The following is a 12032-nucleotide window of genomic DNA, read 5'->3' on the forward strand; positions in this document are numbered from 1 at the left end:
CGTTTGGAGCCTTGGAAATCAGAGTGATTAATTTATGAGTCTCGCAAGAATTTCCTCAATGCCTGCCTGTTGATTGCACCGCTGAAGTTTATTTATTAGCTGTTCCAATGAGCTTGCAACTCGAGTCACCCTGGCAATTAGTCAAATGTTTTGCATATCGCCTTACACTTGTCAGCTTGTCGTCATGGTCTGTTGCAAATAACGTTTTGATAGACTCGCCTTTATTTCTGACCACGACGAGCGCATTTTTGAGGTAATTCTGACGAGATTTCTCCCCGTTCCCAGTTAGCGATAGGCTCATAAAGAAAATACAGTATCGTGTTCGTAGCCAATTAGAGTGGGATATAGCCTATCGCATATCGGTTAAAGGAAAGGGGAGTCCTGCCTCTGGCGTTGAAAACGAGCCTCTGCTGCCCTCACCCTGAAAGAAGTTGGGGAGAGCAAAAGAGCAGTCTCCTCCAAGGCGAGGGAGTGTTATTGGCCGAGTGATTAATTACGCTCGAGTCAAATGCTTGTCCGTCGCTTCGTGTGTCCAATAAATTAGGAGCTCCAGAGACTTTTACGCACACAGGTGAAGGCTTTGGATGCGCGTGCAGAGATTTTGCGCATAACTTTTCCGCAGACGAACTACTTCACGAGGATCATCGTCCCGTGAACCGGGACGACACGCTTCCCTGTCCCTCCTCTGTCCTTTTGGGATCGCCTCATGTCGTTTTCAGCGTTTTTAAGAAATATCAGAGGTAAGCAGCCGAATGGGAATCTCTCCCGTGTCTGTAGCTACACTGTCAAAATCCAGGGATGGACAATAATTCTGTTGCCTGGTCTTATGTCAGTCATCAGAACATATTCTTGACATTGTCATTCATTGTTTTGCTTGTTAGATTGGTTTTGGGTTCTGAACGTGCTTCAAATAATAGTGATTAAAAACGCACGCCCTGCTTTAAGTGTCGAGGCAATTATTATTTTATTGTATAGTAATATTATAAGGCTACAGAGAGTATGTTAATATGTACAGATGTTCAAATACGGTGAGCACAAGTTCAATGGCCCGGTTAACCTATTTAAAGTGACGTGTTCCTTTTTAATATAACTCCTCAGGTCTGTAAGTGTCACCGATGGTTGGAAGACAGACACTCCGAATGGACAGCAGTAATTGCTCCGGGGCGGTGATGGACGACAGCCCTGCATCCAGTCCGAGCTCCAGCCCCAGTCCGGACGGCCGTCGCCGGGAGCTTCAGCGGGCCAGGGTGCTTCAGAGCGGCGGCCTCGGCGGTAGAGGACGTCCGGCGGCAGCTAATGCAGCGCGGGAGCGAAGCCGGGTGCAAACTCTGAGGAACGCCTTCCTGGAGCTCCAGAGGACTTTGCCGTCAGTGCCACCGGACACCAAGCTGTCCAAACTCGACGTGCTGATACTTGCCACCACCTATATTGCCCATTTGACTCGAACTCTTCAAGAAGAAGGCGCAGAGGAGGGAGAGAGCACAAAACAAACGGAGGCGTTACAGTCTTTGAAAGGCGAAGGATACCTGCACCCAGTGAAGGTCAGTAATAATAATAATAATAATAATAATAATAATAATTCATACTTCACCAATGCTGATGTTTCATATATAAATACAAGGTCACTTAATTAACAGTAATTAATATAGCTGCTGACCAATATTTGGACCTATGTACATGCAACACCATCCTCTGACCATAGAAATATTTGTATTTGTTAACAAATGAAATGTATTTGCAGAAATGGCCGATGCGATCCAGACTGTATGTCGGGGCAAGCGGACAGTTCCTGAACACCACGACTCCGTCAGATTCAGAGAATCAAGGCCCATCGTCGTCCACCTCCCACCAATAGTGTTAAAGCAATTTATTATTTGCATGAATCCAGGCTGTTTTCCTCGGCAGCCGCATATGCGTTATGATTGTAGAACAATTAGCCTACCTGACTTTCCTTCCACTAAGCCCTATAGGAAGACATTGTAAATTAATATATTATGTGAATTTTATTGTACAAATGTTTGAGAAATCAGTCTTAATGTTTTTTTTTTTGTTGTTCCTCTAGTGTTGTTTGCCCGGTGTTGTGCAGCTCCACACATGTCCCATGATATGTGTAGAAATTCCACGGGGTAATGGCCCGTCATGCTTGAGGTGCGCACCTTTAGTTGAAACATTTGCACTAAACGCATGTGTGAATAACTTAACATCTGTCTTGTGAAGTGGTCTGTCAGGGTCAACAATGGGGACTCTTCATCTCCTGTTCCTTCTTTTTTTACATGCTCCGTTGTAAATGTGTTTGTGAATAAACGAGTTCAGTGAGAGAAGACAAGTCCCAAGTCGAGTTTTGACGATAAAAAATACGAAAAATCAACCTCGACATAAAACGAAATAAAACTCCAAAAGCATGGCAGTTATTATTATTGATGATTATCTAATACATTCTTCTTTTCTATTCATGTATATTTTATGACCGTAGCTCGGTTTATATGATGCTTGCTTATCCATCAGATATCTGTTTATTTATACTTCCTTACCGGGTCACGGAATCAGAAACAACCTAAGTTATATTTTACTCGGCGACATGACTAAGTCAAAACTAACTATATTTGTAAAATTAAATAAATATGTCATATGTATAAATACAGTATGTTCCTCTTTCAAATCAGGAGAAAACTATTTGCACAGATAAATATTAAATATTCGGTGGATTTAAGTTGCGTTTGTGTCGTTTTGTTGGACATTTTGTTTGACATAGCTGTAGGCCGTTGATCAATATTTTTAAATGTATGCAGAAAATCACATTTTAATTGTAAAACATGGGCAGTATTGGTTTACTATAATCAGTCTGAGGAACATACCCGAAGTACACAAAGTATGACACTGGGTATGAAGATCCGTGAGCTACAAAAATAAAGATAATCAGACAACCGGTACAGATAACGAACTGGACACGAAAATACTCTTCTTACTTTTTGTGCAAACGTAACGTGGGTTCAATAACCATAAAAGTATTGCGGGAGCGTTATGACTGTGGCTTATAAACGAGCGTCTGCGCTGACAGCGTGATCACTACGCAGCTGGGTGCTGCCTCTGCCGCAGTGCGCAGCTCTGACGCGCAGACGCTGGACCGGAAACTCTCTCTTGCCTCGGAGGAACCCTTCTTAGCAGCGGCAACGCGGTCTGTCCGCGTCAGTTGACCGGTGTTTTGTGCAACAGGGACGTTCACTGCATAAGGCAGGTAATAACACAATGGGTGCGCACGGTTACAAAGCTTGAAGTGTTGTAATTTGACATTGTTTTATGTTTAACTTTTGTTCGCGGTCGTAGGGACTTGTGAGATAATGTAGCACAAGCTAGTTAGCATGTCGGCCACGTGGAGAAAATGAGCCCACGTGTTTCTATGCTGAGTTTTGACTGTGGCTAAAATAGTTAAACAATTATGATTTTAATAAGCTCATGTGGCTGGAATAGTGATGAGTTCACATTTTTGCCGTTTACCCATCAGACAATAAAGTGGTGAGCTTGTGAAAACTGAATTACCAGCTGCAACTGCGGTTCTACACAATTTGCGCAGTGGTCTTAATGATTAGAATTCCATACCATTACAAAACTGTTTTTAGTAACACCCGATCGTACGACGTAACTGCCACTGACAAATGTTCTATATTCAACAGATCAGCAGCGCTGAACACGAGGCCGCTCGACCTCGTCTCCTGTAAGTACAGCAGCTTCGTGGTTCGTCCGCTTTCGTTTAGTAAGGATGAGTTTACGTTTTCGCCGTTTACCCATCAGACCAAATTGGGCTGCTGATAACGTGACTAACTGAACTAAAACGAACGCTAGCTTTTTCACAACTATTTAAACCCGTTAAATGTTTTACTAACATATATTCTATGTATTTAGCAGGGTTGGAGCCACTGGACTGAGCAGGCAGTCGTTTGAACGGTAAGCAGTGACCTCCTGACTCTAAGTTATTACTACAGTTGTCCTGCTTTTGGTTTAGCATTAAAATGTTTTTCATTGATCTATGACATTTAAGTCGAATGTTGGTTAAGTGTGAAAATCTGCTGCCATGTAGACAAACCTGGATGGCCTGACCCAACAGTAATGGCATCAGTGTCAATGAGTCTCATCCCAGAAGTAATGCAATAAATCATTTTTAGACAGTTGAGAAAGCAAGCCACCCGTTTTGCCACTCAGCCTCTTGCTGCACTGTCCCAGTCATGTTTTGTCTTTAGGGGTGACTGGTCAGGGACTTGCCCTATCCCATTATTTCACCGTGGAAAGGTTTCGTGGCTCCAACTAAGGATGTAAGGTCATGGCAGAAAGCGTGACCTTTTGTTGAACCTGTCCTCAGACCTATGACGTTGGCTGTGCTCCCAAGCTGTGTTACATTGTGCCCTTTGACCTATGGGTGATCAGTCTTGTGTTGTCACCCTATTGACTAATGCTTCAGTACATGGTTTTTCATGCAAGCTCAAAATCAATAAATCACTCAGAATATCTGCTTGTAAAGTTAGTGTGATGGGCTTGTTAACTGACTATGAAGTTCAGTTTATACAAAACCAGTCCAGTTTGTTTTTCCTCCAATAAATCTGATTTCTTCTGTTGCAGTCACGGGAGTTGTATCCCATTGACTCTTCCTTCTCCTGTGCTCGTCTAAAGGTGAGTTGTGCTGCAGTATTTCATTTATGCAGTCCAGACAGCTTTTTATCATTAGAATTATTAAATTATTCTGATTTGGATGAACTGGTTAGGCAAAATTAAGATTTTTAAACTCCTGTGGCTGGAATAGTGATGAGTTCACATTTTTGCCGTTTACCCATCAGACAATAAAATGGTGAGCTTGTGAAGACTGAATTGCCAGCTGCAAGTGCAGTTTTAGATAGTTGCCCTAATGTGGTTATGTTGTACTTAACTGATTTATTTATTGACCAGGTCACAAAGAAACACATCTGAGCAGGAAGTCACTTGTAAGGTAAGCGGTGACCCTCAAACCTGGTCCATGATCATGTTAAGGTTTTATTTACTTTTGTGGTGTGATTGTTTGTGTACATATTGTTAGTCTTGTCTCTTTTCCTATTTGTCTGAAATCTGATCTGTGTAAACATTTTTTGAAATAAAATTTGTCTTGAGAAAATGCTTTGACCCTTTGGAATTTATTTATCCTCTTATTTGTTTAAAATTTTATTACTTGGATAGTCACACATGCCATGATTTAGTCAGACTACAACTATTAAACCATAGTGGAAAATGGTCAATGTGAGGTATAGTTGGTGTGATCATGTGCTGCCTACCTGTTTTTGAAATGGTGGCAGTTTTACTCCTCTGTGATATACGTGTCTGCCCCTGGTGCATAGGTGAAAATGAATCGCAGAATGTTTTGGTGGAGCTCATCTAGGATCATATCTCTTCGGCGTAAGGCATCGGCATCTCCCAGGTCACAGGGAAACACAGAGTCAGGTGGAATAATCAGTGCAGAAGTCCCTGGAGGAAGATTGTGGCTTGCATTATAGAAGCATAATGTTCATTAAAGCAAATTGGCTTGATTCAACTGTTTGTAGGAAGAAGGCAGATTATAATATTACCATGCTTGAGGATGACAGAGTTTTCACAAAGAAGCACAGCAATTACAGCATCTTCCTCTAGTACTTGTGTTCTAAGACACAGCTTGCAGTGAGCCTCAGCCAAAGACATTCTGGGAAAAAAATCTAGATTAGTCTTTGTCCTGCAGTCTTAGTAAATTTGTTTTATTTCCAGTTCCTAAAAATGTCACCATTGAAACAGATTTGTAAACAGCTGTCATAACTAAATAAAAAAATGGTCATATAAATCTGTGTAAAAGTTCCACCTAGTGGACAGAAGTGAAGTTATGTGTTACTTGGGACCCTACTCAGTTAATAGTAACTTATAACTAGAAAAAGTAATTTCTCGAGAAATTACGTGGGAGAGCTGATCTGCTGCCGCAACGATGACAAACGCTGATTAAGCTGCTGACGTCAAAAAGTTGACTACGGCAAAACGATGAAAACGAGAAAACGTTGACAAAGATTAAAACGATGACAAAAGATGGCGATTAAAAAGATGATTAAAAAGATGACCAAGGTCATACTATGACAATATTAAAGAGATGACAATGATTCAAAAGTTGACCACGTTTAAAATATTAAAAAGTTGACCAAGGGGCATTGTTGACAATCATGAATAAGCTGACTATCTTTTTGATTTGAAGAAAGTATTTGTAAATAATTACCTAACTGTGTAATATTTTAATAACTAGTAGAAATTTACCATTCAGAAACAAAAATCTTGCCATTTAGGTAATAAATTACATTGGTGCTTTTATTTTGAAAGGATTTAGAGGTTGTGTGTGGGAGATTACTAAAGTATAAAATAGTCATTAGATAGTCATAATTTATCATTCAATAGCAAGAATAGCCCTATTAAAGCAAAAGATTTAGATTTAGCCCTTTCAGAATAAAAGCACCCTAATAAGTTTGAGTGGCTATTTACTGAACTCTAAAGTAGTCCCATTAACGAATGGTAAGCATTCAGAACCACAATTTTTTTTAATCAATCTTGCCATTAAAGGTAATAAATTGTAAATGGTGCTTTTATTTTGAAAGGATTTAGAGGAAATGTGTGGGGGTAATAGCGTAACTGTCAATTAGTCTTTAATTACCCATTAATAATCATAATTACCCATTCAAAGGCAAAAACAGTGCAGTTAAAGCTAATAATTGGCATTGGTGCTTTTATTTTGAAAGGATGTAGAGGAAGTACGTGTGGGTAATTACTAAACTGTTATTCTATCTTTAAATAGTCATAATTACCCATCTAAAAGTTGAAATATTGCTATTAAAGCTAATTATTTGGCTTGGTGCTTTTATTTTGAAAGGATTAAGAGGAAGTGTGTGCATAATTACTACACAATCCAATAGTGTAGTTGAGTAATCAGTAATAAGCATGGAACTGCTGTCTACACTGAGCATCAGCAGTTTGACCTGTCAGTCAAATCTGCAGCTGCGCCGTCGCCATGGAGACGAAAGGCGGGAAAATCAGGCTCACTCTGCTCTGTGAAAGCAGAGTTTTACCCTGTATAAACAGGCTTGTTTCAGCTAAACCATGATAGTTATCACAAAAATTATTTCATTTTACGAGTCCCAAGGCTTCAATGAGCAAATGGTGTGAATTTTATGTTTAAGGACAAAAGCTTGTAGCCACAGTGGCAATTTCAAAATACGTCTCCTCTGTTTTTCTCCCCAGACGTCTGCCAAAAATTATCATTAGAGTCTATGGGAGAATTTCAGGATCTCTCTGTGCTTTGAGGTCGATAGCGACTAAAGTATAAGTCTGAGGGTAAAGCCAAACACATCATTAGAAAGAAGACAAGTATGACTACGATTCAGTGAAGTAATTACGTTGATAGAGTAAAAATTGTGGCTGTAGTGACGAGTTAGAGACAGAAGTTCTGTCTTAAAAAAGCGCACCTTCTCACTGTAGCTGTGACATCACGCACTCTAACTGACCCAATACACACTAATGGAAAAGCTGAAAATTTAACAAATACCACACGATATTTAAACGCTCACAAGTCGAAAACTATAAAAGATACGAGGACGCTGATTTACACGGAGAATGTTGAAAGATGATAGACGCTTTTGACGTTGAAATGACGTTTCTACGCCAAAGTATGACGATGATAGACGCTGATGAAAAGAGGGAAGTTGACAGAAAGTTGAACGATGATTCCCATAGACGACCATTATAAAAAATCGAAGGAAAACGTTGAATAACGTTAAAAGTTGAAAAGCTGAAAACGTGAAAAGTAATAGCCTGCATCGTCTAACGACGCACGTTTAGAACGTTGAACGATGATTCTACGATAAAGCGTTGAGAAGTAGATAGCGGCCGAAAAACGGGGCGAAATAATAATAATAAAGAGCGAAGATCTCAATAGTGTGAGAGCTGTTCAGCTCTCCCACTAATAAAGAGCGAAGATATCAATAGTGTGAGAGCTGTTCAGCTCTCCCACTAATAAAGAGCGAAGATATCAATAGTGTGAGAGCTGTTCAGCTCTCCCACTAATTAAAATTCAGTTAAAAGTTCTTACAATAGTTTGATGGAAGCCAGAGACATCTTGACACCCTCAGTCTGTGCTCGGACTCTACGACTGGCCATGTAGTAACCATGGATAATTTTCTCTGCTCCAGGACAAAATTCTACTTGCAAATGTCTTGCATGGGCTACCAGCTGGAAGACAGAATTACAATTTAAAGTTTTATGTGTAGAAACATTACTCTGCACAGCTGCAAGTAGAACATCTATTAGAAGAAAACGACTGGCTAATGTGAAATTATTTCAGCAAAACATTACAGTCTAAGTGGCGTGGCCTGTTTATTCATGTCAGATTTAAAAATCATATGATCATGAAAATGATATGAAGCATATAATATCAAAATATTTGGACCTCCACATATTCATCAGTAGAAAAGGTCCAGCAGGGTGTGTATAGGGGCTCATCAGTCTGTACTGCCTGGCGAAGGGTGTGGATGGTCTGGGCAAGCAGGGCTTGGTCTCCCATTGTATCCCTGCACTGTATGAGCAGGCCAAAGGAATCTGATAGCTGAACTGGTAAAGGTCCCATGTCCTGATCAAGAAGAAGAACAAAACAGCTGTTTCCAAAGTGATAACATGACAAAATTCCCGAGACCACGCTTTAAGAAAAAACGTGATACATTTGTAAATTCATCTCAGAGTAGAGGCTGGTAAATCCTTTTAAAAACAACCTCAATCCCCCATTTTCTTGTATCATCTATAAATAAACAGAGCACATCTGGATTGAAATGACTGCCTACTTGTGATTTGACTTACTGCTGTTCCCAGTACGGCACAGTCTACCCTCCCAGACCGTTGACCTGAGTTTGTGAAGGCCCAGAAACTGCACTGCACCGGGATGTAAAACTGCTGGTCAACATCCTCGCCATATTTCTTGCCTGGGATGAACACGGACACTGCACGGCTCTCCAAAACTGAAAGTATAATTAATTAGTTTGTCAAATTCTCTGTCTAACAGCACTCTGTTTTACCTTCTACTGTACCTGATAGAATAGCATCCAGCTTATCCTTTTTGTAACAGCCAAGATCGCCCAACATGCAGATCCCCCCTGTGGCAAGCAGCGTAGATCCCGCATGAATGTTAGCGGTGCCTGCTCCATGTTCATCCCGGGAGAGAGATGCAAACATTTCCCATGAGGGCCGATGCCTGACCCCACGACACGCCAAATGCAAGCTGTACGCCATTAGCCTAGCCCACACAAAAGGTGAAGGGTAACGAGAATCAAAACACTGGTTAAGTGGCACCATTTCCATCACTATAATTTCCATCACTGTTTTACCTTTCTACAATTAAACTATCAGTAGTGACAGCTAGAATATCCAAGCTCTGAAGTGCGTCTTGTGCACCTGCTTTAGTCTGCACCAAGCTGAGCAGCATTGTCAGCTTTAGGGTGTTGTACAATCCTGGAGGAGCTATGGCCACCCCAAAATAGTGAGCTACGATGGCAGGGAACCTCCAGGGAGAACAGGCCGTGGCCTTCAACAACTCCAGGAACCTGGCACTGACCTTATGGGGATCTGGGGGTAGAGTTGTTAGACATGGTAGATGTTTGAGTGAGGCATGCATATATATGTGTGTGTGTGTGTGTGTGTGTGTGTGTGTGTGTGTAGGTTTGATAAAAAAATGATTAACATGAGAATTTCCTGCCTTACACTGTGGCTCCCACAGTTGGATGCTGTTTGCCTCTACACTACAGGTAATGTTAGGCCACTGGTGCACGTGAGCAGAAATGCCCAACACTCTGTAGAGTTGGCCGATTCTCATTGAGTTACACAGCTCGTCTGTGCGAACAAGGGAAACAAAGCAATAAGTCACGGGTTGTTCTACGCTGCTTGGTGATTATTGAAGAGATACGCATGCTACCTACAAACCACAGCCAAGAGAAACAGACTGAGGCCTTAAGAACAAAGATTTCTCTGTGTGCAAATTGCACGGCCGGCTAATGAGTGTTCCTTGCACTTATTAACATATATGTTTAGTAACACAAAACCAGTGTATTGAATTCCACCATAGCACTAGGTCAACAGAAAATGCAAATCCTGGTGCTGAGATTTGCTAAGCTCTTGGGGATACTAGCTGGACAATGTTATTAGAGGGGACAGAAACACTTAATATACCTCCACGAGGCACTGTGCCTGTCTGGCTGTATACATTTCTATTTATTTGAACTCTCCCCCACTAGGTGTGTGTTCCAAAGTGAACCTCATCTAGAAAACCATAGTAAATTAATGACAAACCTCAATGCATTTGACTGTCTAAATATTAGCTAATACAACCACATTATTTAAAGCTAGGAGTGAAAATAATGAATGAGACGATTTTACAAACAAATACCAAATAATGTTCTTAGCAGGTTTTCACGATATTGGTCTACAGTGCTTCTTTACAACTTTACAAATTTTTTTTACAACTTTCAAAAGCAGATGTCTTGTTTGTATGTAACATACAAAATGGTTAGGGAATAAAAAAGGTGAGAGATAGATTAAATGACACAAAATCCATTTACCAACCTCTAAGAAACAGGGTGACAGACTGATATCTGAGCGAGCTTTGCTGGTGGGAAGTTAAAACATCCAGTGCTTTCACGTCAATTAGCTCCACAAGTTGTTTGTCTGTCTCCACAGGGACACAGACAAAGAGATTATAAGAGTTTAACAGTACTAAGCCTCACTCCCCACTAATAACTCTAATGACTGTCAGTGTCACCTCCCAAAACTCTAAACTTCATATCCTCTTTGAGCTGGGAGCTGCACATCATGCAGCTGAAGTCGCTTCTCACAGTGGCCGACTCTGTGGCTCCAGGTGCATGAACTCGGATGTGGTGGAACCCTACAGCCAACATCAGGGAAACTGAACTGTAGCTTTAAATCTGATACAGTTAGGCCTGGCATGATACAGTTACAACAGTTACTATTCATACTACTAAAAGACAAGAGAAACCTATAGTGACATGACATGACAAAAAAGCAGCATCGTCCGTTCTGTACCTGTAGAACAGGGGCAGTCCTCATTAACGCAGAGGAACCTGGCGCCTTGGGTGTATTTGGTGATCCTTGTCATTGCAATGACCAGGCCTTGTACGAAGACAGGTCTCATGGGTTTATACACGCAAGGGTAACTACAAAGATCTAGCGTGTACTCAGGGAACGGGGGCAAATGTGTCAACTTCAGATTTACATTCACCTAAAGAGGAACAATCAGACAATCACAGTTACAAGACTGGTGGACAGTGGTTCCTACACTAAATACAGTGACCAGGGTGAAGACAGATAGAGTGTGGCGGCTTATTCATACCTGACTCTCTGTGTGAATTCTCTCAACCAGGGAAAGTGTTTTTATAGCCAGGAAGCAAACCTGATTGAACAAATTGCTAAATGCAGTTAAATCATGACGTTTGATTTTAGGTGACACCTCATGCTATGCTACTTACAGACTGAAACAGAGCGGTTGCTCTTAGGGGGTCGTGCAGAACGCAGTCCCCCAGTTCAGCGTCCAACTCTATCACGTCGGAAGGGTTGACATTGATTGAAAACCTGTACACGGCTTCAATCCGCTGGGGGTCTGAAAATTAGCAGGGTTGTCACGAATAAACTCAAATACTCTGTGACTGTACTGCTAACGCTAACGACCTTAGCTAATGCTAATGCTAGTCCTCGCCTACCATGAAACGGTTTGCAGTCTTCCACCAGTTTCTGGAGGCCACCGCTTCTGTCTAAATACACGAGAACTGATTCCTTCAGTGACACGATGTCAGACATTTTCAGTTATCGGTGAGAACGTGACGTTCTCATTTGAACTAGCACGTCAAAGTTTCAGGTTAGCTAAACGTCAGGTTGCACCGGCGCCAGGGTTTTTAACGTTGCCATGGAAACGGCCACAACGACTACACGGTGGTCCTCGAGATCTACAGCCCCAC

General features: G+C 41.4%; 2 protein-coding genes and 1 long non-coding RNA gene across 4 annotated transcripts; 2 read left to right on the forward strand and 1 right to left on the reverse strand.

Moving 5' to 3' along the window:
- Nucleotides 1–947: 947 nt before the first annotated feature.
- Nucleotides 948–11940, reverse strand: mcmdc2 (minichromosome maintenance domain containing 2). Of its 2 annotated transcripts, none has more exons than XM_029148760.3 (15): nucleotides 11778–11940; nucleotides 11547–11677; nucleotides 11411–11470; nucleotides 11104–11299; nucleotides 10823–10945; nucleotides 10627–10728; nucleotides 9769–9897; nucleotides 9396–9633; nucleotides 9099–9304; nucleotides 8872–9029; nucleotides 8468–8647; nucleotides 8111–8250; nucleotides 5586–5695; nucleotides 5295–5484; nucleotides 948–1448 (listed from the first exon to the last, which is right to left on the reverse strand). In XM_029148760.3, exons 1-14 carry the CDS (start codon nucleotides 11872–11874, stop codon nucleotides 5318–5320), a joined length of 2037 nt encoding a protein of 678 aa, XP_029004593.1. In that variant the 5' UTR covers nucleotides 11875–11940; the 3' UTR covers nucleotides 948–1448; nucleotides 5295–5317. The 2 variants fall into 2 exon arrangements, with proteins under 2 accessions (XP_029004593.1, XP_055363699.1); XM_055507724.1 differs by having other exon boundaries at nucleotides 10823–10966.
- On the forward strand, nucleotides 1116–2705 carry LOC114854415 (transcription factor 24-like). Its single transcript, XM_029148767.3, has 2 exons — nucleotides 1116–1541; nucleotides 1742–2705. The coding sequence occupies exons 1-2, from the start codon at nucleotides 1116–1118 to the stop codon at nucleotides 1853–1855; spliced, it is 540 nt and encodes a 179-aa protein (XP_029004600.1). The 3' UTR covers nucleotides 1856–2705.
- Nucleotides 3028–5139, forward strand: LOC114854416 (uncharacterized). The gene is made up of 5 exons (XR_003785775.3): nucleotides 3028–3235; nucleotides 3672–3712; nucleotides 3901–3942; nucleotides 4612–4662; nucleotides 4936–5139. It is a non-coding gene; the product is annotated as an uncharacterized LOC114854416 (long non-coding RNA).
- Nucleotides 11941–12032: the final 92 nt, after the last annotated feature.

Source organism: Betta splendens, chromosome 4, assembly GCF_900634795.4.
Source record: "Betta splendens chromosome 4, fBetSpl5.4, whole genome shotgun sequence".
Classification (NCBI taxonomy): Eukaryota; Metazoa; Chordata; class Actinopteri; order Anabantiformes; family Osphronemidae; genus Betta; species Betta splendens.

What these genes read in the sequence shown, in the direction of transcription:
- LOC114854415 (XM_029148767.3), top strand. Translation starts at nt 1,116, where the DNA reads ATGGTTGGAAGACAGACACTCCGAATGGACAGCAGTAATTGCTCCGGG. An exon ending in GATACCTGCACCCAGTGAAG is followed by an intron (nt 1,542 to 1,741) that starts GTCAGTAATAAT and finishes ATGTATTTGCAG; the next exon opens with AAATGGCCGATGCGATCCAG.
- mcmdc2 (XM_055507724.1), bottom strand. Translation starts at nt 11,874, where the DNA reads ATGTCTGACATCGTGTCACTGAAGGAATCAGTTCTCGTGTATTTAGAC. An exon ending in GGACTGCCCCTGTTCTACAG is followed by an intron (nt 10,967 to 11,103) that starts GTACAGAACGGA and finishes GCTACAGTTCAG; the next exon opens with TTTCCCTGATGTTGGCTGTA. An exon ending in CTACTGATGAATATGTGGAG is followed by an intron (nt 8,251 to 8,467) that starts GTCCAAATATTT and finishes TCTGTCTTCCAG; the next exon opens with CTGGTAGCCCATGCAAGACA.